At 48.8% G+C, this 27,092-nt stretch overlaps 2 protein-coding genes across 9 annotated transcripts in view; one reads left to right on the top strand and one right to left on the bottom strand.

The window, feature by feature from the left end:
- The first annotated feature begins 11 nt into the window (after positions 1–11).
- On the top strand, positions 12–3,999 carry Il18bp (interleukin 18 binding protein). 2 transcript variants are annotated; one of them, XM_021167689.2, is made up of 7 exons: positions 12–930; positions 1,384–1,459; positions 1,705–1,769; positions 2,116–2,307; positions 2,652–2,775; positions 2,882–3,029; positions 3,237–3,999. In XM_021167689.2, the coding sequence occupies exons 3-7, from the start codon at positions 1,742–1,744 to the stop codon at positions 3,324–3,326; spliced, it is 582 nt and encodes a 193-aa protein (XP_021023348.1). In that variant the 5' UTR covers positions 12–930; positions 1,384–1,459; positions 1,705–1,741; the 3' UTR covers positions 3,327–3,999. The 2 variants fall into 2 exon arrangements, with proteins under 2 accessions (XP_021023348.1, XP_029335212.1); XM_029479352.1 differs by lacking the exon at positions 3,237–3,999 and having other exon boundaries at positions 12–1,459; positions 2,882–3,225.
- Positions 4,000–4,120: 121 nt separating this feature from the next.
- Numa1 (nuclear mitotic apparatus protein 1) overlaps positions 4,121–27,092 on the bottom strand; it is a 76,099-nt gene continuing 53,127 nt past the window's right edge. For 5 of the 7 annotated variants that reach the window (XM_021166222.2, XM_029479347.1, XM_029479346.1 and 2 more), the window contains exons 6-26: positions 26,527–26,607; positions 25,906–25,993; positions 24,424–24,541; positions 23,644–23,801; positions 23,263–23,380; positions 23,057–23,174; positions 22,621–22,761; positions 21,124–21,246; positions 17,660–21,019; positions 16,981–17,022; positions 11,667–11,735; positions 9,919–10,038; positions 9,617–9,835; positions 9,355–9,512; positions 7,934–8,180; positions 6,938–7,166; positions 6,171–6,307; positions 5,703–5,879; positions 5,415–5,528; positions 5,123–5,323; positions 4,121–4,839 (exon numbers count right to left, since the gene is read on the bottom strand). In XM_021166222.2, the coding sequence (XP_021021881.1) occupies positions 4,828–4,839; positions 5,123–5,323; positions 5,415–5,528; positions 5,703–5,879; positions 6,171–6,307; positions 6,938–7,166; positions 7,934–8,180; positions 9,355–9,512; positions 9,617–9,835; positions 9,919–10,038; positions 11,667–11,735; positions 16,981–17,022; positions 17,660–21,019; positions 21,124–21,246; positions 22,621–22,761; positions 23,057–23,174; positions 23,263–23,380; positions 23,644–23,801; positions 24,424–24,541; positions 25,906–25,993; positions 26,527–26,607 (6,030 nt within the window). In that variant the 3' untranslated portion in view covers positions 4,121–4,827. The remainder of the gene's footprint in view (positions 4,840–5,122; positions 5,324–5,414; positions 5,529–5,702; positions 5,880–6,170; positions 6,308–6,937; positions 7,167–7,933; positions 8,181–9,354; positions 9,513–9,616; positions 9,836–9,918; positions 10,039–11,666; positions 11,736–16,980; positions 17,023–17,659; positions 21,020–21,123; positions 21,247–22,620; positions 22,762–23,056; positions 23,175–23,262; positions 23,381–23,643; positions 23,802–24,423; positions 24,542–25,905; positions 25,994–26,526; positions 26,608–27,092) is intronic. The other 2 variants (XM_029479350.1, XM_029479349.1) reach the window with 1 other exon arrangement.

Here is a 27,092-nt window from a genome sequence, read left to right as displayed (position 1 = left end):
GGAACCTGGAGCCATTGGTCTTGCCTTCTCACCCATCCTCCCTCCGTTTGTGTGGCTCCTGTCCTACGGCATGAGGGGCCCTGAGGCCTTCACCCCCAGTCTGAGACTAGTACCCTGATACCCCACAACTCAGCCTGTTCTCTTACTCAGCTGTGGCTTCCATTTTCCCTCCAACTTAAGAGGAACGGGAGCTGAGCAGAAGGCCAAGAGACAGGCTACTCTTCCTTTGGTATTTGTCCTCCCCTCTCCCTAAGGTGAAGGCTATGTCCATGTTTTACCTTTAGTCTTGTTGTAAGGTACAGTGCAGTTCCTCGTCCTCCACCCCTACCCAAACCCCAGTGGAATGAGAAATCCCCCAATGGCTGTGTATGGATGTACAACTTCTGGACCTAACTCCTAGAGACCCTGGATTCTGAGGGAGTTTTGCCCTGAATTCTGCAACCTAGGTCGTAGGTGGACTGCTCAAAAGAAACGTGACTATGCCACATAAAAGATAGCTTTTAGCCTCCTGCATCTGAACCAGGTATGAATCTATTCCCACAGGTCCTGCCAACCTGATCCATCCCACTTGTCACCAGTTCTACCCTCTGATGACAGAATCACAAACCTAAGACCACAGCACATTGCCACAAGTGCATGCATTGGTCTTTCTGCCCCAAGAGGTTCTGGCACATTCAGGGAGCATGGCTTCAGGATTTTGTTTTAGATTCTAATTTTGTTCTTTCCAAGTACCAGTCTCTGAGCTACTGGAGCCAGTATTGCGGAAGTGCCTTCCTGGCTATTTGGGGTCAGCTCTCGCTTGGCCGGGAGTTTTGTACACTAGCCAGGCAGGGAAGTTGCTTCTTCCTGTGGTGAGATTTTCTTGGGGCCAGGCAGCTATTCTGACTGAGCCTTAGAGCTCCAAGAACCTATTCGGGGCTTAGGAGCCAGGTAGGAAGATCTAAATTTCCTGTAAATGAACCTGCACAAGTGGCTGTGGCTGTGTGTGAAGGCTGGTGTTAAGTGATACAGCTGACCTTGGAGTGAGGGATGGGGGTCTCGGAGCTTTAGAGAAACTAATGGGCCAGTGAGGCACTGAATGTAAAAAGGTTAGTGGTTCAATTTGGGGCTCCCAGTACTAATAAATCCTGCCTCCTTGGAGTTTGTTCTGGAGAAAGGAACGGCTTGGCCCTATAGAAAGTTGGCTGTGAAGGGTGGAAGGGGCAAGACAGGTACAGACCTGTGAGAGACTCATCTGTCTCACCCCTTAGCTGACCTTAGAGAGGGGTGAGGTAGATAGAGGACCCCTGTGAGTTTGGAGAGGGGCCCATTAGGAACAGCCTGCTTTCGATTGGGATTCCTAGCTAAGAAAGTGAAAGTGAAAATAGGCGCTCGCTTTCCTAGAAGCAGACTGCTGCCTGCCCTTCCCAGAAGGAGGCTAGCAAGCTGGCAAGCTGGCAAACGGAGTGTTGCTTCCCAGGTAAGTCCCTGGCTTTTAGTACTTTCTCTCCTTCCTAAGGGGGTAACTGTTATATAAGTGCTGTTTGGAGCTGGTATGAGAGAAAATTGTTCTATTAACACCAGCAGTGCCTTAAGTGTGGATAGCCCAGCTGGTGCCTAGAGGTCTGCCCTCTAAACTACTAGCTCAAATGGGTGTCAGAAACACTGCCTGAGGGAAAGAACACAAGATGTAGGGCTAGCTGACGTTTACTTATTTTTTTCCAGAGGAAGTCACAGACACCAGACTTGCTTGCAAGTCATCATGAGCATGAGACACTGCTGGACAGCAGGTGGGACATTAGGCTTTGTGGCTCTTAAAGGAATGGAGCTATGTGGCTAACTCTGCTACCCCCACCCCCTACCGCAAGGAAGTTCCATCCAACTCTTCCATTGCTGTAAGCGCCTACATAGCTACTTTGGTTCTGGCTCCATTTCAAGGCTCCTTTGCACCTACATTCAGCAGAGCCGAGGGGTGGGAGCTAAAGGGTCTCCACCCACTCTGGTTCTTGGTGAGAACCTAGTAGTATCTGGGTCAATTGTCTGTCCCTACCCAGGTAGCAGCTTGTCCCCAACTAAGATGGGTGCTAGAAAGCTGAGCTTCAGTTTTATTTACAGCTGTAACTGTTTGTTCCTCAGGCCCCAGTTCTTGGTGGGTCCTGCTTTTGTATGTCCATGTCATTCTGGCCAGAGCCACATCTGCACCTCAGACAACTGCCACTGTCTTAACTGGAAGCTCAGAAGACCCATGCTCTTCCTGGTCTCCATCAGTCCCAACTAAGCAGTACCCAGTACTGGATGTGATTTGGCCAGAAAAAGAAGTGCCACTGAGTAAGCAACAAGTATCATGGGAGCCCAAGAGGATACAGTTGTCAGAGGCAGGCTGTGAACACAGAGTTGGTGGGAGGTTTGACTTGGGAGTGTACCTCCAACCTGCCAAGAAGCACCAGCCAGACCAACTTGGCTCTGTGTTCACCATTCTACTGCGAAGCTTCCCAGATGGTTCCTATAGAAGAGAACTCAGACATAGGCAATGTAGAACCTCACAGGGCCTTGGTTGCAATTTTCCTATGTAGGTGGGACACAGGGCTTATGTTTCTGATTTATGACTAAGTGGAGCTTGGCAGGGTAGGGGCCTGTTTTATAGAATAACTAACAGTCAAATGTGCTCCTAGATGGAACTCTGACCTTGTCCTGTACTGCCTGCAGCCGCTTCCCCTACTTCAGCATCCTCTACTGGCTGGGCAATGGTTCCTTCATTGAGCACCTCCCAGGCCGGCTGAAGGAGGGCCACACAAGGTAAGGGACCTAGCAGTGAGGCTTCAAGAAAGACCTTCCTCCCCCCCACCCCACTCCCCACCCCCAACCCCGGCAACCCTCTCACGATTTCCTTCTGCTCCTCCAGTCGCGAGCACAGGAACACAAGCACCTGGCTGCACAGGGCCTTGGTGCTAGAAGAACTGAGCCCTACCCTACGAAGTACCAACTTCTCCTGTTTGTTTGTGGATCCTGGACAAGTGGCCCAGTATCACATCATTCTGGCCCAGCTCTGGGTAAGGAACCTGAAAGAAGGCATCCAGGGATGGGAGGAACGCTACTACCTGGGGAAGGGAGGATTGGCTTTTCCAGTACAACCTGTAAGCTAGTGTCTGTTTTGAGATCTGCCAGAGGTGGAAGCAAGGAACTTGGGACTGCAGTGACAGCAAGTGATGGCAAGAGCTCTTCCTTAGCTCTGACTGTGTGTGCATTTACTTCTCCAGGATGGGTTGAAGACAGCTCCGTCCCCTTCTCAAGAAACCCTCTCTAGCCACAGCCCAGTATCCAGATCAGCACGCCCAGGGGTCGCATAAAGCCAACCACACCATGACCTTGACCAGAGCCTGGCTCTCATCTACCTAGAGGGTGGAGTCTACACCATAGGCTGTGATTGCCTTTCTGCGGCTGAACCTCAAACTCAAGCTTCATTTCTACCTAGATTATCATAGTAATTAAGTCCTTAGAGTTCTTCCTGCTTGTCCTCCTGTCCATCCATCCAGTTTACCTTTTCTGATGTCTTACTCATCCCACTGGTGTTCTGGAACCTCTGAGACCTGATGACACCTTAGCCAAGTGATAGCTCTGCTTACACTTAACGTGAATTTGAGATGCCTATCTGGCAGATTTCCACATCCTGTACCAATTGAATAGGTTAACCCTGAAGCCTAGTTGAGATATAACTTTGGCAACATCACACTCAGCTCTGACCACTATCTGCACTGACTTCAATCTTTACATGTGACTTTGTTTTCCTAGTTTGCCCCCAAATTGTTCCCAAGGCCAGGACGGAACAGTGGCTGTGTCAGGTCACAACTGTATCTGTCAGTCTGTGTCTCTGCAAGACCCATACTGAGTCCTCATAAAGCTGCAGCAGCTCAACGTCTCATTTTTTTTTTTTTAAGACCCTGGTACTGTCCTCAGGAACTCTGCCTGACTCAGGCAGCATGAGACACTGCCTCTTGCCAAACAAATTCAGAATAACATGAACCCCTGCAATATAAAACTGTCCATAATACTAGTTAGGAACAGGGGCCAGAAAGACCAAACACAGGCTCCAAAAAGCTGCAATTTCCCCTTTTTCCTCATACTGACCCAAAGAGCTTAGCACTCAAGGGAGAAAAATAGACTTTATTTACAAGTAATAACATTTAGAAAAGATCCATCCCCGGCCCTTAAAAACCTCCCCATCGTTCCATATCCTACCCCAGTGCAAGTCTGGGGAAGGTGAAGTATGAGCTGCCATTGAAGGCTGCCCCCTATCTCACCCCTGAGATCCAGAACCTATCTGTCCTGGAAAAAAAGCATCCTCCAGGCAGCTGTATATGGAAATAGGTAAGAACAGAGGCTCCTACCAGGTCGTGCCCAATCCTGGGCTTCAAGAGCAAAGACCCCTGCTAGGCCCAGCCACCAGGAACAGAGAAGCAGAACCTGCTTCTCCAATGGTCCCTTCTAGGTCCAGAGACTAAGGAAGACTGGGCTAAAGAATCCAGTCTCAATCTAGTTTTGATGGAAAAGTAGACTTTTTTTTCCAAACAACGGAGGGAAAAAAAAAAAATCAGGAGGCAAGATAGGGAGAAGACCACACACTTTCCAAGCTCCAAGCCTCCTGGGCCATTTCTGAAAGACGCCTAGAAGGCACCAGGCAAAGTCCAGGTAGCAGGCCAGGGTGCAGGCAAACCTCATCGTCTTGGGGAGGACTGGCCGCCATTGGCCTGGGAGCTGAGAGAAGGCACTGAGGGACAGCAGGAGGGAAAGGACCAAGCAAGGTCAGTGCTGACAATGCAGTGGGGCCACGCAAGCACTGGTGCTGACTCTTTAATGCTTCACCTGAAAAGGAAAGACAGTCACTTGGCCAGATTAAGTCCTGTGTTGCCAACCTCTATTGACTAGTTCACAAAACCCCTGGCTGGACCTCTTCCTTTTTGGGGTCTCATAAACACCCACATTAAGTTACGAGTTGCCAGGCACACCTAAGAAATGTGGGGCCCTCAATTATGAATGGCTAGCCAAGACAGAGGTACCTCTTGCACCCCAGTGGTTTGGTTTGGCCTTGCCTCGAATGCTGCCCTATGGAGTAGTCTAGAGGATGGTCTTCCTCTTACTGCGTTACCTTGCCCTTGGCCCGAGGAGTAGTAGCAACAGTAGCAGTGCCAGTTGTGGTGGCAATGCGTGGAGAACGGCGGGTTCCACTGCGAGGATTGGGGGAGACCTTTGCTGGGGTCTTCTTTGAAGCTCCTCGCCTTAGAAGACTATTTCCCAGCTTCTTAGGCGTGTTAAGGATGCTGAAAGCCATTGACTGACGCCGGTCCGCCTATGGGGAAGGTCGGTCAGACTGCTACTTTCGAGCTCTGCCAGCAAGGCTTCACTTGGCCTTCCTTCTTCCCCTTGGGTCCTGGACTAACCTGTTTGAGAACTGGAGCTGCTTTCTTCTGGGTGTCAGCAGTGCTGCTCTTACGTCCTTCATGCCGGTCCCTGGGGGTCATGGGGCGTGGAAAGCAGCTGGTAGCTTTCTTGGACTGTGAGACAGAAGATAATTGGGCAGATAATGGCAAAAGGACATGGTTTCCCTACTTCTGACAGAGGCCTTTCCAACATCTGCCCTTGGAAAGAGACTTCCCTATGATTCGGTGGGCTGGTTCATGCCTGGGTATAGTGCTAAAGACAACAAAATAGATGCACACATCATCTACCTCAGGAGTGCCAGGGCCCTGGTGGGTCTCAGAGGAAACCCGTTTGCGCTGCTGCCTGGTAGTTATGCCAACACCCTCAGCAATCTGAGCTGGCTGCATGCTGGCTCTACGCAAGGTTTCCCTGGGGTCTCCAGTCTTCATCTCCTCATCAGTGATGGTGGCCAGGCTCAGGGTAGGCTGCATGGGACAAGAGGCAACAGTCAATGGGCCCAACTGTATAGAGCAAGAACTAGGGCTAAAGCTGGATCCTTAAAACTCCTTCCTTCCTGTTCTTCATGTCGACCTATACCTTGATGGATAGCTAACAATTCCAAGCACAGTCATATCTGACTTCACTCCTGAGTGACAGCTATTCCATGTGGAAGCATGAAAATGACCTTCCCAGTAGTCCAAAAATATCTATGACTAGATACTCAGGCTAGCCACTAAAGTCAGTGTGGAAGGTCGTGAGGTGACCTCACATCTCACCCTGGACTCCAGAGGGTAGCAGGTCTTCAGGTGCGGGGGGCATACTCGGTTGCGCTGCTGCAACTCTGCGATGCGGTTCCAATCATCCAGCTGCTCAGGCTCATCCTGGCAAGTGCCCATGTAGAAACTATTCCTCCCTATGGAGCACAGAAAGTTAGGGCAAACACGGCTGCTAATACACTGTCTACTAATCTGGCCAGGCTTTTGTTGCCACTGTTTCCTCCCACTTTTCGGGGGGGGGGGGGGTTCTGGCTAGATACACAAGTCTGTATTGATGTTGCACGCAAAAGTGTCATACCAAACCATTTGTCTCATGGAGGTGCGTTCTCAGGGGAGATCATTAAGAGTTCATGACCAGAGGCTGTAGCATCTTATTCCCCTGCCAAAGCTTGGTGCCCCACACCAAGAGAAACTGAGGGTCATGAACTGATAACCGGGAGGATCCCTAGATCCTAAGGACAACTTCCAAGAAACTGCTGGGCAGCCTGACTTTACCAAGCCCACCGTTTCTCAGACAGCAGCCTGGAGGACTCCCCCAAGTATCAACTTGCACTAGGAACTATGTGGAAATCTTAACTGGTGAGCATCCCTGGTTCAGAGTGTTCCCTTGCAGTCCTAGACAGGAGATGGTACAGGTGAGTGAGGGGAAGCAGTTCTGGCATAGTAAGGAGGCCTGCCTTGTGCTTTTGGAAGCTTGCCTCTTTTCCATGCCAAGATCTGCTTCCAGTCTAGACTGGGATTCTGGTAAATTCCTGTAATCTCCTCACCTTGGGGGGCCCCACTGGACATCCTGGCCTGGGAGCGACGAGCAGAGCTTCGTGTGGTAGGCCGGTAGCCAGGCAGGCTAAGCAGAGCGGAGTTGCCATCATCAGGAGAACCCAAGCGGGCCAGAGACTGAGTGGAGGAAGTGGCTCGCAAGTTGGCCTGAGAAGCAGGAGCAGACTGCGTGCTGTAGAAGGATGAGTTGGCGCTGTCTGGCTCTTCCAATTCTAATTTCTAGAAGGACAAATCATTGCAGCAACACTATAAATCAGCACCACCTCCCTCTGCCCCAAAGCTCTCAGATACCACTTTACACTGCCTATGGAAACAGGCCATACAGCCAGAAGCATCTTGGAAGATGCCAAGATTCTTCTACCACAACATTTTGAAGGAGGCATTATTAGCCTATTTCAGAGAGAAAAGCAAGGTGAGTACCCTCTACTCACACAGCTAGGAAGTAGCTAGGCTAAGAGCCAGAACCCCTATCTCCTAAGCTATCTAGTTGGACTCAGCCCACAACCTCTGCTGTCCCTAGACCCAAGGTTCCTGGGGCCTAAACTAATTATCCCCAAATTCTCAGTAGTAGAGGGCATAAAAGCACCTTCCCACCTGTTCCCCAGCCCACTAGAGACGGAAAAAAGAGAATCTAAGGCTATAAGCAGCAGACCATTGAGAGCAACACCAAGCTACATCCTGGCTGCATGGAGTGCCAGAGGCTCGGAATGAGCTGTTATTTCCTCTATCCTGCTCTGTCTTCCATCAGGCAGGAGAGATGACTCTGGCTGAGTTCAATTCCTAGCAACCACATGGTGGCTCACAACCATCTGTAATAGGACCTGACTCTGTCTTCTGATGTGCATGAAATCTAAGAAGAAAAGAGACCACAAACAAATCTATGCCCTTTTTAAAAGATGTTGTTCATACCTGAGTGTTCCTAATTTATGAGCCCTGGATAAGGAACTGGTGTTAACATCCAACAGTCCTATGCCCAATAACCTAACCTTGGTCATAGTGATGTTGATGATTTGTGTGGTACGGCGGCGAGCAGAGCGGGTCTTACGGCCGGAGTCAGGGAAGGCATCCCCCAGAGAGTCAAGGCTGGTCTCCAAGGGGGCCTGACCCCGAGCAGGAGTGGGGGTGAAGTAGAGACTCTCCAGGGATTCCACTTTGGGGGGCAGGCGCTGGGAGATAGGTGAGGCTGGCTCTCCAGGGACACTGGTACCATCTGGTTGGGTACGAGGCAGCTTGCTGTAGAAAAAGACATTTGCTGAGAATGCAGACCCTGAGCTAGAAGACATTATGTCTGTCTCCTTGCCCCAAACTGACTTATCTTTTTTTTTTTTTTTTGGTTTTTCAAGACAGGGTTTCTCAGTAGCCCTGGCTGTCCTGGAACTCACTTTGTAGACCAGGCTGGCCTCGAACTCAGAAATCCGCCTGCCTCTGCCTCCCGAGTGCTGGGGTTAAAGGCGTGTGCCACCACGCCCGGTTGACTTAATTTTATTACAGGTAAATGTGGTAAAATACAGTACCACTGGTCTTTCAGAGATAGCGAAAGGGGGCCTTGACAGTCCACTCTTGGCTGCTCCTAACCCTTTCCTATAGCAGCTCTCAGATCTCTCCACCTTAGCCCAAACCCTGCTCTTCAGGTCAGATAGCTATGGGCCCAGACCTCCCCCCAGCAGATGTCACAACTGCTCGACAATTAATGGGGCCTACTCTAAACCCCTCTGCATGCTCTTCCTCCTCTATCTCCTACTTTATTAAGTAGGGACACCTTCACATGAACATGGGTGTAATTGGACATCTACCATACACAACCACGGTCAACATTCCAAGAAGCTCTCCTAGCTGCACACTCCCTTTCCTCAGCCTCGGGTTCATCTCACCCTAGACATAGACTGCCATGAGAGACACTACAAGCAAGAACTCAGGACAGGCTGCCAGGTTCAAACCTGGCTCTATCACTGTGTATCCCGCAAAAGCCCAATTCTATCTATTTAAGGAGAGATAATGAATAGCATCTAAAATGTTTGCTAGGAGAAAAATGAAGTTGTAATTGTTCCAAGAACTCAGAACACTGGCACACAGTACAGTACACATTTGATAGAAACAGTAACTGTACTGCTAACCTTTGACTTCAATACTGTCAGGGAACTAAGATGCAAATCCAACCTGTAGTCCTCAATTTCAGCACTTCTGAAGTTTATCAGTCTTTAGTGCAGTCAGCCTCACATTAACTCTGCATAGCTGTGCAGTTTATCAAAACTCAGAAAAGCTTCCCCCAAGGCTTTCCGAACTGCCCCACCTCACCTCTTTTTCACTTCTACTGTACCCTAAGCAGGTATCTGTCGTAGAAGAACCACAGGCTAGAACAGCACACACTCAGTGAACAGGAACAGGATAGAGAGGCATGTCTCCTGACCTAGCCACACTGCATGGGGTTCCCTCCTCCAAACTCAGATCCAGGCTGTCAATACTTAAGTCCAGCTGGGGTTTCACTTGAGGCTCACGGCTCTTTAAGGCATCAGTTGCCACCTGGAATTTGCCCAAGTCACGAAGCTGCTGGTCTGCATGGGCAACCTAGGAAGTAAAATAAAAAGCCTAGAGTAGGGGTGGCCTTGGAGAGGAGATGTGGAGTACAACAGTACAGGGGTGAGGTGCTTCTGTTTAAAGTAGGTGCTTACCTGGGCCTCCAGGCTGCGCACCTGGGCTGTAAGGTGACGGCAGGTCTGTTCAGCTTCCTTGGTCTTCAGCCCTGCCTGCTGCAGCTCACGGCCCAGACGTTCAGCTTCAGACCGCAGCTCCTTGTTCTCCTTCTGCAGTTCCTCCAAGTCTTGAAGCTGTTCCTGCAGCTTTTGGTTCTGCTGCTTCTTGGCATCATAATGGGTCTTGGCTTTCTCCATCTGTGTGGACAGACAGGGTGTGTGTGGCAAAGCCTAGAAAGGGTCAGGAAGAAAGGCAGAGCAGGACGTTCCTGGCCCCTCACCTGGAGCTTGTAATGCTCAGCTGCCTGCTCCTTCTGGCTCAGCTGGGCCTGCAGCTCGTTCAGCTGGGTCTGGAGGCGCTGGACCTCTTGCTGGCTTTCACCTCTCTGGGCTTGGAAAGCCTGAGAAGTCAATCAAAACAAGGAAACTCTACCTAAACCCAATTGCCTACCAGTGCTGCTCGGTCTCCACAGGTACTACAGAGTCCTCCAATATATTCTCAGGACACTTAGGACACCTTGGCCCAATACATACATTCCCTCCAACTACAGCCTACAAAACAATTACATTCTCCCTCCCAGACCATCCAGTGGACACTCTGCTGACCATCTGCTGGCTCTCACAGTTCTGCTGCCATCTATGAGGCCAAGCACCAAGTACCTCTCCCAAGGGAACAGAAACTGATCTTCAGAGAGCACAGTGGGAGACAACTGCATATGCATGTCAATGTCAGGAACTCACTTCCCCAAACCACTCCAAGAAATAACTTTTATCCTTGTTTTAGAGAGGAAAAAGAGATCAGAGATTTTGACAAACTGACCAAGGTCATCCACCTACTCCACAACTGTGGATGCTGGTTCACTTACGATGCCAGCACTGCCTCCTAAGGGGACCATAACTCCTCAAGAGCAGGCTCGCAACTAATTCTGTTAACCTGCAATATCAGCTTTGTTTACTACAGGTACTGGGTGGATGCATCCCACCTACACTCTCCTACATCTGCTAGCTCATAACAACCCCTAAAAAGGAACATGATAAACCTACTTATTGTTCACTGTTGTTGAACAGTCCATGGGCAAGGAAGCAGAGAAGGGAAACTGAAGCTCAGAGACCCACTACCTGGAACCCACTATGTGCTACACAAGTCCCAGTGGAACTAGTACCTGATCCTTTGCCCTTAACGAAGGGATGGGAAGCTTAGCTACAAAAAGCAAACACTGGAACAAAGATGGCAACAAGATTAGAAGCATTAAAAGTGTTAACTGCTGGTCATTATGGCACATGCCAAGTAATCCCAGTGCTCTGGCCTGCATAATTAGACCCTGTCTCCCTTACCAAGGTGGGGAAAATGCATTCTAAGACTAAGAATTGTTGACTCTCTCAGCTCTTGAACCCCAACTACTTAGAACAGGGCTTTTCCACAGAACTTTCTGGGATGGAGGAATTGGTTCTCCTATTCTGTCTTGTCATTAGCCATTCACCTATTGACTGGGAAAATGTGACTAGGGTAAATCAAGAACTACAAAAATGTCAAGCCAGGTGTGGTGGCGCACGCCTTTAACCCCAGCACTTGGGCGGGAGGCAGAGGCAGGCAGATTTCTTAGTTCGAGGCCAGCCTGGTCTACAAAGTGAGTTCCAAGACAGCCAGAGCTACACAGAGAAACCCTGTCTTGGAAAAAAAAAGCCCCCACCCACCCCTTGTTTTAAGGTGCTCGACTGGAAACTGAACCTAGGAACTAGTGCTCTACCACTGAACTATACCTATGCCTTGATTTTTATTTTATTTTTTTTAACTAAAAAGGATAGTGGCTATAATAGAAGGCTTTTCTCTCAGAGATTCCTGAAGACAAAGTCAATGTTTCTGAGGCCCAGGATAGTTTCCTGGGCAACTACCCCCCCCCCCCCCCCCCCCACACACACTTCCTGCTCTGGCCCCAAACTAACATAGCCCAAGGGCTTAGAGAAGATGTTCCTCCACCCTGTCATTCTGAGTCAGTCAGAGGAAAGGCCTATCACACATCTGCCCCACCTTTAGCTTCTGTTGCTGCACCTTGCTGGCTTGGTCATACTCTGTCAGCTTCTTACTTAGTTCTTCCACCTGAGGAGCAGAAAAGAACAAACAAGATGATGAAGATGTAATGGCTAATCTTGGTTTTCAACTAGACCACATCTGCAAACAGCTAAAACCCAAGCAACTGGGCACAGCTATGAGGGATTTTTCTTGATTCGATCATTTGAGTAGGAAAATCCACCTTAAATCTGGGCCACATCTTCTGCTGACAGCCCACATAAAAGGACATAGAAGGAAGTTTTTGTACTTTGCCCTCACTCTCTTGTTCTGGCTATGCATAACCAGTTTAAAGATTTCTAAGTTTGCCTTGGAAGAATTAAAACCAAAATTCAAGTACCTTCTTCCCCTGAAGAACCTTGATATACACATAAAAGTTCAGTCCTTCCCCAGTGAGGCTGTTTACAAGGGTGACTGTACACCAGAGAAAGTAAACAATCCAACATTCTGGGTCTACTGGATACTGGTTCTGAATTAATGCTGATTCCAGGAGACCCCAAGAATCAGTGTGGCCCTCCAGTTAAAGTAGGGGCTTATGGAGGTGAGGTGATTAATGGGGTTTGGGCTGAAGTCCAACTCACAGTGGGGCCAGTATTCCAGAATGTATATTGGGTTAGATATACTTACAAGTTGGCAAAATTCCCAGTGCTTCCCTCACCTGTGGAGTGAGGGCTCTGATAGTTGAGAAGGCCAAATGGAAGGCCATTAAGAGCTGCCTCTAGCAGGGAAAGATGCGGAGGTGATGGTTCCCACTACATCTCCCTTTAACTCTTATCTGGCCAGTGCAGGAGACAGATGGATCATGGAGAATGACAGTTTGACTACTGCAAATTTAAATAGTGACTCCAAATGCAGCTGCTGTACCAGATATGGTATCCTTACTTGAGCAGATTAACACATCTCCTGGTACATGGTATGTAGCTATTGACCCAGCAAATGTCTTTTTCTCAATACCTGTCCATAAATACCACCAGAAACAATTTGCTTTCAATTGACAAGCACAGTGGTATACCTTAAAGTTTTACCTTAAGGATATATTAAACAGCAGTGTGTCATAACTTAGTTTGAAAGGATCTTAATTATCTGTTTCTTCCACAAAACATCATACTGGTCCTCTATACTGACATTACGCTGATTGGACCAAGTGAGCAGGAAGTAGCAACTACTTTGGACTTGTTGGTAACACATGGATATCAGAGGATAGGGAATAAATCCAATCAAAATTAAAGGGCCTTCTACCTCATGAAATTCTTAGGAGTCCAGTGGTGGGGCATACAGAGATATTCCTTCTAAGTGAAGAATAAATTATTGCACCTGACCCTTCCCACCACCAAGAAAGCAGCAAAAACATTCAGTGGGCCTATCTGGATTCTGGAGACAGCACATTCCTCACTTGAGTGTGTTACACTGGCCCATATACCAAGTTACTTGAAAAGCTGCTAGCTTTGTATGGGCCTGGAACAGCAGAAGGCTCTTCAAAAGGGCCAGGCTTCTGTGCAGGCTGCTCTGTCTACCACTTGGACCAGCAGACCCAATGGTACTCAAGGGATTTTGAATAAGGTTCTACCATTATCTGCAGACAAGTATCCTCCCTTTGAGAATGCCTACTGTCTCTATTACCATTACAATGCCTTCTGCTCCCAAGCTTGCACCAGCAGCATCACAGAGTGAGTGTGTCCTATGATCCACTGACTGAAAAAGAGAAGACTAGGACCTGGTTTACTGATGGTTCTGTACGTTATGTCGGCAGCATCCAGAAATGGACAGCTGCAGCATTACAACCCTTTTCTGGGACAACCATGAAAAACAGCAGGTAAAGAGAAATCTTCACAATGTGCAGAACTTTAGGCAGTACATATGGTCATCCATTTTGTTTAGAAGGAGAAATGACCAGATGTGCAACTGTTCAGATTCATGGGCTGTAGCAGAGACTGATTGGCTGGAAACTTGGAAAGAGCAAGAAGAAAGATATCTAGGAAGTGAAGATATGTGTGTCCTATGTAAATGCTAATCAAAGGGTGACTTCAGCTAAGGAGTTGAATAATCATTCTATGGACAGTCAGCCTCTTTTCTCCAGCCATTCCTGTCATTGCCTAGAAGGTCCATAAGCAAAGTGGCCACAGTGCAGAGATGGAGGTTAAACATGGACGCAACAATACAGACTTCCATCACCAAGGCTGACTTGGTTACAGATGCTGCTGAGTGTCAGATCTGCTCTGACACCGAGCTTTGCCTTACTAGAGTAGATAATTATTCTGGTTATGGATGTGCGTTTCCTGAGCAAAATGCTTCTGCCAAAACTACCATCGTAGGTTTACAGAACACCGTATGCAACATCATGATATTCCACACAGTATTGCTTCTAACTCATTTTGCAGCCAGAGAAGTACAACAGTGGCCCATGTTGATGGAGTCCACTCATCATGATCTCCACTGTCCTGAAGCATCTCTTGTGAGAGAATGATGGAATGGCCTTTGAAGGCCCAGCTACAATGCCGGGTGGGTTGGGGGAGGGTTCTCCAGAAGGTTAGGTACATGCTTTCAATCAGTGTGCAATATAGTAATGTTGTTATACAGCTATGAAAACCAGCTAAAGCAGTGTTTCTCAGCCTTCCTAACGTTGTGACACTTTAATACCGCTCCTCATATTGTGGTGACCCTTGGCCATAAAATTATTTTTGCTGATACTTCATAACTGTAATTTTCTTATTATGAATCACAATGCCAATATCTGATAAGCGACGCCATGGAAGGGTCATCCGACTCCCAAATACATCTTGATCTACAGGTTGAGAGCGGCTGAGCTAAAGCCAAGGGACCAGCTATAGAAACAAGAATTAGAACTGACAGAAGTGTTTTTTCATATTTTGCTAAAATAATGTTTGTGTATATATAGACATTTAAAATAGCTATTTGTCTTTTCATTCCTTAGTTTATCATGTGATGCAACATAAAAAAGGATAGTATCAGTGGTAATTTTTAAGTTGTGAGACACTAGAAGAATGACCCTCATGGAACAGTGCCATCTACTCTAAAATATATAATACATTTGCAGTTGTACATGGGATAGATATTGCCTGATAGGCATAATTATGATCTAGTTATTTTCACTTGGGAATTTAATGAAGCATAAGGAGATATGACCATGGGTCAAGCTGACAGAAGGTGGACTTGTCCATAATGGCTAATCTTGGCTTTGAACTTGAACATCTGCAATCAAATAAAACCCAAGCAGCCGCGCACAGCTATGAGGGCTTTCTTGACTGGATCATCTGAGGTGGGAAGAACCACTCTACATCTGGGCCACATCTTCTGCTGGCAGCCCATATCAAAGGACACAGAAGGAAGCTTTGCCTTTTGCCTTCGTGCTCTCGATCTTGCTGGCAAGTTTATCTATCCTACTGTTGAGACATACCTCTGTGGGTATTAGAGCCTACTTTTTTGGGACTCCAATACAGACCAAAGATCAGCTGAAGCATCAGCTTTATGGACTGAATTGCCACCAGATTATTTTCTCTTCCATCAAAAGACAGCTATTGTTGAAATAGCCAGACCATAGCATGTAAGCTACTGTAACACATCTCCTTTTGATAAATATAGACTCAATCAGTTGTGTTCCTCTGACCAACCAGAGGGTTTCTCCCACCCATTATTATCCTCAGGCCCTTTCTCTACATAGGTAACACCCTGCTGTCCAAAGGTTGTCAGGGCCTGAGGTGGCCCCAAATAGATGTTACCAGGGTCACCTGACCAAACCACCACCAAAACAAATACCTGACTCTTCAGAGTCACCATCTCTGTACATCTCTACTATATCCTACTCCCCAAGCCCAACCTAGAAAGCTTGGGGCAAGAACAGAGCACCTATGGGGTTTGGAGAGATGACTAAGTGGTTATACGTTCTATGAGTTCTTGTAGAAGACCCAGGTTTGGTTCCCAGCTCCCAAATGCTAGCTCAAAATGAACTATCACCCCAGTTTCAGGGGATCTAAAATCCTCTTCTAGTTCCTGCAGGCAGCAGGCATGCATATAATGCATATATATATATACCTATATAGGTAAACACTCATACACAAAGAATAAAAAAAAAAAAAAAAGGAAATAACAGGCCACCTACTCTGGTGCTAACACATTGTCAAAGTACATTCATTTCTCCCTCCTCCCCCAAAATAGCTGAAGCAAAGCCCCCAGACCTCTTTCCAATCTCCAAGGCTGTTAGAGAGGCTAGCAGCATGGCCACTGTGGTTAGCACTGGGAGAAAAGAATGCTGGAGACAGGAGCAGGGCAGCACACAATCCCAAGCCCCTCCCCCAACTGCCACAAAGAGCGAGGGGATCATAACGGCCACAAGCACCCATGTTTCCTCCAAGCATTATGGGAACTTAGGCATGAACAGGCAGCAGAGGAAAGAGGCAAAAGGCTCCATTGCTAACTGCTTGCTTTCCAATCTGATTATCCCATTTTCTTAGAATGCCTGAAGAGACTAGGAGGGAGAGTGGAGAAAGTGTTCTGGGGTTGGAGAGATGGCTCAGAGGTCAAGGGCACTGTCTTCTCTTTCAGGGGTCCTGAGTTCAATTCCCAGCAACCACAAGGTGGTTCACAACCATCTGTAATGAGATCTAGGGTCCTCTTCTGTCCTACAGGCCTATGCAGGAAGATTACTAAATATCAGCTCTGTAGCCTACCAACTAGGGAGGACAGAGAGGCCTGAGGAGGATGGAGGCAGAGATCGCATGGCCTATCTGCGGAAGACCCTTTCTACTTCTCCTGTTCCAGAAAGCTCTATGTGAGTATGGCTCTGGGATGAGGCTCCAGAGTATAGTGGTTGAATCTTCTGAGCTGGTTGAGTTCCCTATCCTCCAAGGGCTGCCTCATTTGTCACCTTCATACCTTGGAAACTTGTAGGGAAGAAGGGCAATAATGTAAACAAAGCCATATAAATCTGTGTGCTTCCTCTTGGATTAGTCTCCTTGACTCAAAACGGGACTTGGGAGGTTTTGTTGTCACCAGGAAAGATGACACCTACTTCTTGACTCTGATAGGTGAAAGAAAGGACAGAAGTGGAGAGGCCGACCTGGGATGGGTAGGATGAGGCCACAGAGAGGGCCTATAACACTGTACTCCTGGGCAGCCTGGGCCTGGACTCCATGGCTTGACCCTGCCTTTCACAAACAGTTCACAACAGGAGCTGGCGGAGCAAGCTGCAGCCGGGGTCATGCACTGAGACTGGTCACCGCTTAAGCAGCCAGCATTTATCGAGAACCCCAGGCATTACCTGCTTAGTCTGCTCTCTTTGAAATACCTCTAGTTGTTCCACCTGTGCATGGGGAGAAGTAATGGAGACAGTGAGATGCAGCCACTGCCAGACTGACCTCACTTGGGCTCTGATACTTCACCCAGAGAATGGGAGTGTAGGCCAACTGGATTCAGGTAACAGGACATATTAACACAACCTGAGATCACAACACTTGGGAGGAAAAGGCAGGAAGATCAAGAGTGCAAGGCCATCTTTACATATATAGTGAGTTCAAGGTTAACCTGAGCTACATTAGATTCTGTTTTAAAACACCAAAGAAACAAAAAGCTAGTCAACTTACTGTTCAGAATCAGCTTTCAAAGAAAAGGAGGCCATGGGTATTGTCCTTATTGGAGGATGGGGGGTGACTGGGGAAGTTCAAATAGGGTCCAACTATGCAACCCCTGTGTGGCCTCAAAAACATGATCTTCCTCCTGACTTAGCCTCCTAAGTGCTGGGAGTACAGGCATGCCCCACCACTGTCTGCCATTTCATTAACATCCTCTTTCACACACACGTGGGATTCTACTAGTCACTACTTTTCTTTTTCTGCTACTCAGTAAACAAAGGCAGGCAGGCGACTGCAGTATAGATAGATCTGGGATGGGAGGCAAGAGGAGGGCTACAGAATGCAGAGCACATAGCATGGACACCTTACCTGGGCGGTGAGTTTCTGCCTCTCTTCTTGGAACCTCTGCCTTTCCTCTAGGACCTTCACCTTGGCACCTTCATACTTGGCAGTCATCACCTCCAGCTCCCGGCTAGTACTCTGCGCTTCTTGTCGCATTTCAGCCAGGTGGGTCTCAGCATCAGTACGCACGGCAGCCAACTCCTGGACATATTTCTCCCGGGCTTGATCTAGTTCTACTTCCAGAAACTGCCGGCCAAGGTTGGCCCGCTCTCCCAGCCCCCTGTTCTCCTCTGCCAGCAGGCCATGGGCCTTCTTCAGCATGCTCAGCTGTTCTGCATAGCTGGCCTTCTCTGCCCGCAGCTGCTGGGCTGCTCGCTCCTGCTCAACAATCTTCTGCCGCAAAGATCCTAGCTCTCCGAGCTCCCGCTGGGCCCGCATCAGCTCTGCCTGGAGCCCACCAGCTGCCTGCTTGCTCTGCTCAAGCTCCTCCCGGAAGCGCTTCTCCGCAGCCGCTTGCTCAGCTTGCAGCTGCTGACAAAGGTGCTTGGTAGGCAGCAGCTCACTTACCAGGGCCTGTGTGCTGGTGTGCTCCAGCTGCAAGGCAGAGAGAGCTTGTTCCTTCTGGAAAAACTTCTCCTGCCAGGCCTTCAATTCTTGGCCCAACTCCTCAGCTCGCTCTGCTTGTGAGGCCAACTCCTGACGCGAGTTCTCTGAAACTACACGCTGTTTTTCCACCTCTTCCCGGAGGCTCTGGACCTCCTCTCGTAGAGCTGAGCTGCGTTCTGCTGCCCTGGCACTATTGCTGGCTGTTTCTACTTGAAGCAGGCGCAGCCTCTCTTCCAGCTTCTGGCTCTTCTCGGATTCAGCTACAACCAGGCGCTTCAACTCCTTGCTCTCCCCTTCCTTCTCTAGGACTTGGCGATTCAGGATGGATACCTCCTCTTCCAAGCTGCTGATAAGACTGCTTTTTCTTTCAGCCTCCTGCTGGCCCCGGGCTACCTGGGCCTTCCACTCTTCCTCAGCTTTGCTATGGTCCTGGGCTTTAGCACGGAGAGCTTGCAACTCTCTCTGAGCTGAAGCTGAGGCAGCCTGATTATGCCCTAGCTCTCGAGCCTTCTCTTCTAACTCGCCCTGCAATGTCTCCAGGGCTTTGTCTTGCTCGGCCCGGCAAGCCCGCTCAGACTTGAGGCTGTGTGTCAGGCCTTCCACCTGTTGCTGCTGCTGCTGACACTGCTGCTCTAGCTTACTGATCTCTGCCCGAAGTGCCTGCAACTCAGGGCCTGGTGCATCTGTCTTTCCAGCTGTCTCCAACTGGGTTCCTGGGTCAGAAGCATCTTCTCCACTGGTACCCCTTGCAGGGTGCTCTTTTTCTTTCTTCACTAACTGTATTTTCAGCTGTTCCAAAGTCTGTTGAAGCTCCTTCAGCTCTGTTCTTTGAGCTGCCTCTTGCCCTCGAAGTTTGGCAAGCTCTTGGTCTTTCCCTTCCTTTTCTGTCAGGGCATGGGCCAGTGCTTCCTGTAGGGCAGCAAACTCCACACGCTGCTCATTGAGGGTGTTCTGCAGTCGCATCTCCAGCTCTGCCTTGGCTGCCTTCTCCTGAGCCAGGTCAGCCTGGGCCTGGCCCCGCTCCTGGGTCAGCCGTGCTACTTCCCTTTCCTGATGCCCACGCTCCTCTTGCTGCTGGTCCTGGCTCTTCATCAGTGCTGACCGCAGCCTCTCCAGTTCACCGCCCATCTGCTCAGCTTCATGCTCCATAGCTTTTACTGCTGCCTGTGTGCTAGAGAATGGCCGTTCCTGCTGTTCTCCTAGCCAGTCAGACGCTCTGTTTGCAGCTCTTGGGGGTTCTTTGAGCAGTTCAAGTGAGGCTGTTTCCTGCTGCTCACCTGCCTTGAGCACCAAGGTCTTCAGACGGGCCACCTCCTTGTTAGTGGCAGCCATCTTCTCCTGCAGAGCTGAGAGATCATCTACCAGCTTCTGTGCTCTCACTTCCTTCTCCTGGACCTGCTGGATGGCTTTGGCCAGACTGGCATGAAGCTGGGCTAGCTGACTCTGCTGCTGACCTGGCTGGCCTTCACTGTGAATCTCTACTGCCTCCTCCTGGACCTCTTGGCCAGTCTTCTCCCCTTTCAAAGCCATCAGCTGTTCCTGGAACATGGCACCGTACCTTGCCTCCTCTTGCTGTCTAGCTTCAAACCGCTTCTGCCGGCTCTCAACCTCTCTGATAAGCCGCTCACACTCATTCTCAGCTCTGTGCTGGGAAGCTGTGGCCTCTGCCAGCTCATGCCGTAAGGCTTCAGTCTCAGCCTGATGAGCCTCTTCAAGCTGCTGTATCCGGGCCTCCAGCCCCTTTCGCCCAGCCTTCTCTTGCTCTAACTCCTTCTGTTCCCGCTCCCGCTGTTCCATCAGGCTTCGAGACTCTGCCTCCATCTCAGTGGCACGGCACTGCTGCTCCTTCAGGGCATCTGCAGCCCTGCGTTTCTCTTCTTCAAGGCTGCCTTTGGTAATCTTCAAAGACTCCTCAAGGGTCCGGAGCTGCTCCTGGAGCTGGGCCTTCTCCTGAACCACCTTTTCTCTCTCAGTTGTTTTTTGCTGCTCAGCTTTCAGCTGGGCTTCTAGCTCTGTCACACGAGCTTGAGCCTGACACTGTTCCTGGTGGGAAGCTTCAATGCAGGCATGGAGCTCTCCTATCTTTTGGCTCAGCTCTGCCTTTTCCTGCTGAGCCTGTGTGACTGAGGTCTGCGCACTGTCCCTAGCATCATTGGCAGCCTGAAGTTGCTGCTGCAGACTCTCTAGCTTGGCATCCTTCTCCTTCTCCACTGTTTCTAGCTTCTGGCGAGCTGTATCCCGTTCCCTTAGAGAGGCCTCTTGAGCCTCAGCAACGATGGCCAGTTGCTGGGCATGATCCTGTCTGGTTGCCTCCTGCTCCTTGGCTGCCTCTTCCAATTGCTGCTCCTTCAGCTTCAGGCTGCTGCTCAGCTGCTCCACCTGCTGGCGGAGGCCCTGGGCAGCCTGTTCTTGCTCTTGCATGGTCTGTAGCATCTGAGCCTGTTCCTTTTTGGCCTGTTCTTTCAGACTGGCCAGCTCTTGATCTCGCTGCTGCAGAGTGGCATTGAGCCCAGTCATAGAGGTCAACTGGGCAGTGAGCTGAGCCCCTTGGGCCTGGGAGGCTTGCTCTAGCTCCTCTTTGGCCTGGCTGAGGTTAGAGACGGAGCTCTGCAGGTCAGCAATCAAGCTGGCCAGCTGCTGCTTTTCTTCTTCAAAGCGGCTCCGTTCAGCAAGCAGCTGGGCTTCCTGCTTGCCACGTTCACACTCCAGAGTCTCTACTCGGGTTTGGAGCTGGGTGTTGTCTGTGGCAAGTTTGGCTGCCTCTTGCTTCAGGGTGTCCAGCTATTGGGATAAAGAAACAGAGACAAAATGGGGATCAACCCTATCAGAGAACACCAAGAATCAGCCCTATCAGATGGCCTTACTGTCTGTCTGTCTTTTCCTACCTGCAAGGCGTCTCCTAGCACCTCACCCTTCTCCGGGGCTGGGCTCTCCTGCAGCCGAGTTGCTTGATCTTCCAGCTGGGAAAGCTTTCCCTGAAGAATTTCATTCTTCTCTTCAAGACATTTCTTGGAGTAAGCAAGAGACCGTGTAAACAGACACGTACAACAGTCACCAGAGACTCAGTCATCTTATCTCCTATATTTTCCTTTGCCCTGGCTCAGAAGAAAATTCTCAGAAACCATGGGTCTGAGCTGGGAGTAAGGGCTCCCCAAAACTCAAGAAACTGAGACTTGAAAATGAAGAGTTCAAAAACCAACCTGTGCTCCCCAGACCCTGCATATCAACAGAAACCACAGGTCTGGATTTTTTGAGAACCTGACTTTCTACTCCCAATTACATTCATAAATCTAAGTCAAAATATGCAAAGCCTACATACCATGTAGCCTTCCTCAGACAAACCTTGACTCAGATACTACCCAAATGCTTAAAAAGCAACCCCAGGCATCTAAGCCAGCCCAGCCTCATCTGCCCCAGCCTGACATCTACTCCCCCTCAGTTGTGGGCACAAAGTAACATGCTCTGACCTCCTGACCCACCCACGGGGCTCACAGGGAGTCTCTACTGTCTCTTTTACAAAAAACACTCATGATTCCAGACTCTAAGTGATAGGCCCAAGAGCTACTAGGTTAGGAAGTAGCAGAGCTGGGCTCTTAGTAACAACAGTAATGCAGATTGGGCACCCCTAGTCTGAAATCTGGAATCCAACAATCCCAAACCCAAAACCTTTTGAGCTCCAAACAAGATACCAAAAAGAGTTTTAAAATTTTAACAAATAATTGTGGCAGAATCTTACAACTCTGGCACCCAGGAGGAAAAGAGTAGAGAACAGAGTCCAAAACCAGCTTGAGCTACAGAGCTAGGGACTTTAAAAAACTAAAGTTCAGAGTGATTTAGATATTAGATAAAGGGATGAGCAACTTTAATACTGTCTATGCAAATATTCCAGAGATAATATCCTCTGATATGCTTCTGACATTAAGCGTTTCAGCAAAGAAACCCAACCTGAAATCACAACTAATTCACTAAGAGCTCATGAGCTGCCCTTCAAGCACACAACAGTTAACAAAGCATCAGTCCCTTCAGAGGCTGATAAACTTCTCCAAGATTCACACTTCACACATCACAGAGTCACAGGTATACTGCACTCTGACTATAAAAAACACTACCGCTGCGCTGGGCAGTGGTGGCGCATGCCTGTAATCTCAGCACTTGGGAGGCAGAGGCAGGCGGATTTCTGAGTTCGAGGTGATCCTGGTCTACAGAGTGAGTTCCAGTCTGAGGACAGCTAGGACTGCACAGAGAAACCCTGTCTTGAAAAAAAACAAACAAAAAAAAAGACCACTACCAAACCCTGAGAAGGCAGCGCTCATCACTCCAGGACCCAGCAGACTGGTGAACTACATGTGGGAAACGTGAACAGCTCCAGAGCTGAGGGTTACCTTATCCTGGAGGGCTGTGCTGAGCTCATTTTCCAGACGAGCCTGCTTCTCTGCCCACTCCTGAGAAGCCTTGCTGTGCTCCTCTATCAGGTCATTGAATGCACCTTGCAGTTGTTGCAAGTGGTTTGCAAACTCTCGCACCTGAGATATAAGCAGGGTGAAAAGTTGGCACCTCTCCACAGAAATTCCTTGAAACCCAGACCCCGGGGCCCCAACAATCCTTCCCCATCTTCAATCCAATCACAGCCAATTACATCTCTCATTCAGAAACATACATCATCACTTAGAGCAGCCTGAGCACCCTTCAAGAAACCAGTAACAAAGAAAGTGACTAAAATCCAAAGCCAGGTTCTAGACAGTCTTCTCAACCTTCTTGGGGAAACTTCCAGACCACTTCAGCCCTGAGGGGCCTCTATGCACAGCCAGCCCCACTCACCTTAAAGGAAAGGTCCCCATTCTCCTCAGAAAGCTGGCTAATCTTTCGATCCATCTGGCTCTTCTCGGTCTTCAAGTTCTGACACTGCTTCAAAGTCTCGTGCAGCCGCACAGTGAGGCTGCCAGGAGAGGAGCTGTGAGAATGGTGTGGTCCGCACCTCGCTAGCACAAGAGTGGATGCTGGAAGGATGGTAGGGAGAGCCATACCTTTCATTCTTGCCACGGAGCTCCTCAAGCTCACTGGGCTCCTGAGAGCTGGCTGCCTGCTTCTCATTCAGTAGAGCCAGGTGATCAATGCGCTGCTGCATCATGGCGATCTGCGCGTCTGTCCAGGACAAGGAAGGAGACAGAGTCAGCAAAGATCCAGGGTACAGAAGACAGCAAAGGAAGCACAGTATCCGTGCCACAGAAAAGGGACACAGGAAAGGAACTGAACCCAGTGTCTACCAGGTCAGACTGATATTTGTGCCAGCGATGATCTTGAAACTCCACAGTCAACAGAAGGGACACCATGGCAGGCAAAGCTGTCACCAAGGCATCCCAAATGCTCCCCATCACCAGTACCCACACCCTCTGTCAGGTACCCACCCTTCTCAGTGAGGAGCTTGAGACTCTCAGACAGCTCCAGCTCCAGGTCATCTCTGTTGCTCCTCTCGTCTGCCAGCTGCTTCTTCAGTCGTCTCATCTGGAACTGTGGGGTCTGCAGTATGTCGCCCATAGGTGAGGATGGAGAACCTGAGAGGAAGCTAAGGAAGGAGGAGATGGCAAAGATTCCAGGGTGAGAGTCTAAGGTTCAAAGTAACCAGCAGCAGCTCGGGATGGGGCAGCAGTGACCATAACCAGTGTTTGGTTTGGGAGGCCAATGTGCCTGGGTTCTTTATCTGCCAGGCTACCTCATGTCTCAGAAGATGACCTGGAGAATCTTTTCTTCTCCCTCCTCCATGCCTTAATTTCCTGGCTTAGGAATGCAAACGTGGGGCTGGAGAGACGGCTCAGCAATTAAAAGCACTGACTGCTCTTCAAGAGGTCCTGAGTTCAAATCCCAGCAACCACATGGTGGCTTACAACCACCTGTAATGAGATCTGATGCCCTCATCTGGTGTGTGTGAAGACAGCTACAGTGTACATAGATATAATAAAATCTTTAAAAAGAAGAATGCAAACATGTATTTTCCAAGGAGGAAGGGATTTCCATAAACAGTGACCTGCTCTTGAGGGAAGGCTAACTTATGACAGATCCCAAATCTACACACCCTCAAAGCAGCTCCTACTGCTGTAAAAGGCGGCCTAACAGCTCAGCCTCCACATCCAAGGACCAACTAGAAGGATGTGAAGCTACCAACCTAGGGAGACAGGCCCAGAACATACTTGTTCTCACTGGAAGATGAAGCAATCCTCTGTATTTCTAGGAAGCGAATCTTCCTCTTGGCCTGGTGGCTGGGTGGAGAAAGCTCTTCTGAGAGGGTGCTGGCATGGGTGTAAGGAACTACAGGTAAGAAGCAGGCAAACAAACCGGAAACAGTTAGTAAGGGGGTGAACAGCTCTTCACCTTCTCATAACAGACACGCTACCTTAGTAAGTGTGACTCTACAAAAGACACTCACATGTAAGCTCAAGAGGCAATTCCTAGGCAGACCCTGATCAATGAGATCAAGGTCTTTGACTAAAATCAAGGTGCAAAGCTTCCACTTCCTCAGAGAAAAGTATTCAAATGAGCATGGTGGAATGAGGAAGTTCCCCTCATACTCAGACACTGGAGAGAGTCCTATTGCCAATACTACAGAGGCCATGAGAGCCCAGCACCAAGTCTGCCACAGACCCTAAGAGCTTGTATTGGTGCCACCAGACTCTGTGGACACTTTTCCACTCCTAGCTCTCATATCACCAAGGTATAGAATAACGTCTTCTCTTGGTTCCCACAACCACTTTCTCAGGACTTTACTACCTCTAACCACCCCTCTTCTCTCTCTTCCCAGAGATTTGATGGGCCCTCTTTGCTCTGCCCAGTGCCTACAGATTCAATGGCTGACAAGCTGGCCTGCAAATCTATATCTGACTCAGAGAACTTTCTTACATCCTAGACTCCCATTCTTAACATCTTCACCTTATGAACCCAAACATGAAGAATCCCAAGTTCAATAGCCAGAAAAGAACTTGTCCAAAACTATGGCACAGAGTCCCAGTAGCAGCAGCTGACCTGCTCATGAGACATGGCAAACTCTCACTCTGTGAGACACTTACATCTACACTTAGTCCCTGGACTTAGGCTTACTGGTTTGTCTGTACCTGAGTCCCACCTAGAACATGAGCTGCATGAAGGGAAACCTTTTTCAAGGTTTACAAAAGATGTTTAACTTCAACTTCTAAGCCTACAGTTTAAAAGACAAAAAATAAGGGTATGGATAGATAGCTTAGCTGGTCAAGCAGTCCCAAGTTCAATATCCACATGATGGCTTACAACTCAAAGTAGTTACTCCAGTTCCAAGGGATCCCATGCCCTCTTCTGGCCTCTGTGGGCACCAGGCACACACTTGGTATTCAGATACACATGTAGTCAAAACCCCCATACCATACGTATAAGAAAAAGTAAAAATAAAACCAAGTAAAAGGTACACAGAACAATGTGAGAAGTGGGAGTCAAGGTCACCAGAACGTAGAGGCGACCACTTACAAGCATCCTGAGAGCTACTGTCAGGCAGCATGGTGCCACTCCAGATTAAGGTGTTAGCACATGGCTCAGAAATCACCTTCCATCACAGGTGACTCCTGCATACTAACTCTGTGCCACGCTGAGGTCAGAGGTCAGCAGTCCTTTGCTCAGAGAGAGTGGATCTTCACAAGTGGCCTTACCTTTCTCCAAGAAATTCTCTAAGTCTTCAGTAAGGTTTAGTGACTCCTCATGATCCAGCATAAACTTCAGGATGACAGCTAACTCAGCCTGTGCCACAGGGAGAGAAGCATCATCACTGTGACAGCTGTCAAGGGAGGCTCAGGACCTCCCAGCAGTGCTAACCCCAGGGCCTGCTAGGTCCTTCTCCACCCTCACTAAAGCTGAAACTTCATGGCCTGCCCACAACACGCTGGTTCTACCTGTTCTTCCCCTACCAGAAAGCTTTTAGACATCACTTTGCTGACTTCTTGCAAATAACCCCTGGCAGAGGAAAAAAAATAAGTGGAGTGGCAAACACACCGATAAGGACACACATAGAAAAAGCTGTAAACCTACACCATCTCCAAATACAGGACAATTCAAAGCATGTAGACTGAATAGTTGGGGAATAACATTACTGCAATATCATTTCCTTCTTTGTACTTAAACATTTTCTGTTTTTTGTCTTTTAAACAATGAATGGTTGCCAATATTACAAATATTACCTCTTTAGAGAATAATAATTTTTATTTAAAGAGAAGGGTTTGGGTGAGGGAAGCCCAGGCTGGGCTGGCAAATGGGATAAAAGCACAAAAGCCTACCTGAACCCCATATTCAAACTGCTCCCAGTCCCGGAGGTTTCTGGAGCTCATGGTGGACTGATATAAAAACAGCATTATCATCTAGAAGCCAAACAAAGGTGCAGTGACTGAGTGCAGTAGATCTCTTTCTAGTGTTTCCACTCTGAGCTGTTTTGAGTTAGTCTCCTTCAGAAGTCCTATTAGCAGTCCCAACTCACTATCCTTAATAGTCCCAGGTGGAGTGACGGCTCAGTGGTTAAAAGCACTGGCTACTCTTCTAGAGGACCCGGGTTCAATTCCCAGCAACCACATGACAGCTCTTAACTGTCTGTAAGTCCAGTTCCAGGGGAATCTTCATCTTCACCCTCACACAGACATACATGCAGGCAAAACACCAATGCACATAAAAATAAATGTTTAAAACAAGGAGTCTCGGGGCTGGTGAGATGGCTCAGTGGATAAAAGCCCCCGACTGCTCTTCCGAAGGTCAGGAGTTCAAATCCCAGCAACCACATGGTGGCTCACAACCATCCGTAACGAGATCTGGCGCCCTCTTCTGGAGTGTCTGAAGATAGCTACAGTGAACT

Source organism: Mus caroli, chromosome 7 (assembly GCF_900094665.2).
Source record: "Mus caroli chromosome 7, CAROLI_EIJ_v1.1, whole genome shotgun sequence".
NCBI lineage: Eukaryota > Metazoa > Chordata > Mammalia > Rodentia > Muridae > Mus > Mus caroli.
The sequence above is the reverse complement of the archived record's forward strand: the minus strand, read 5'-3'. Positions and strand labels throughout refer to the sequence as shown.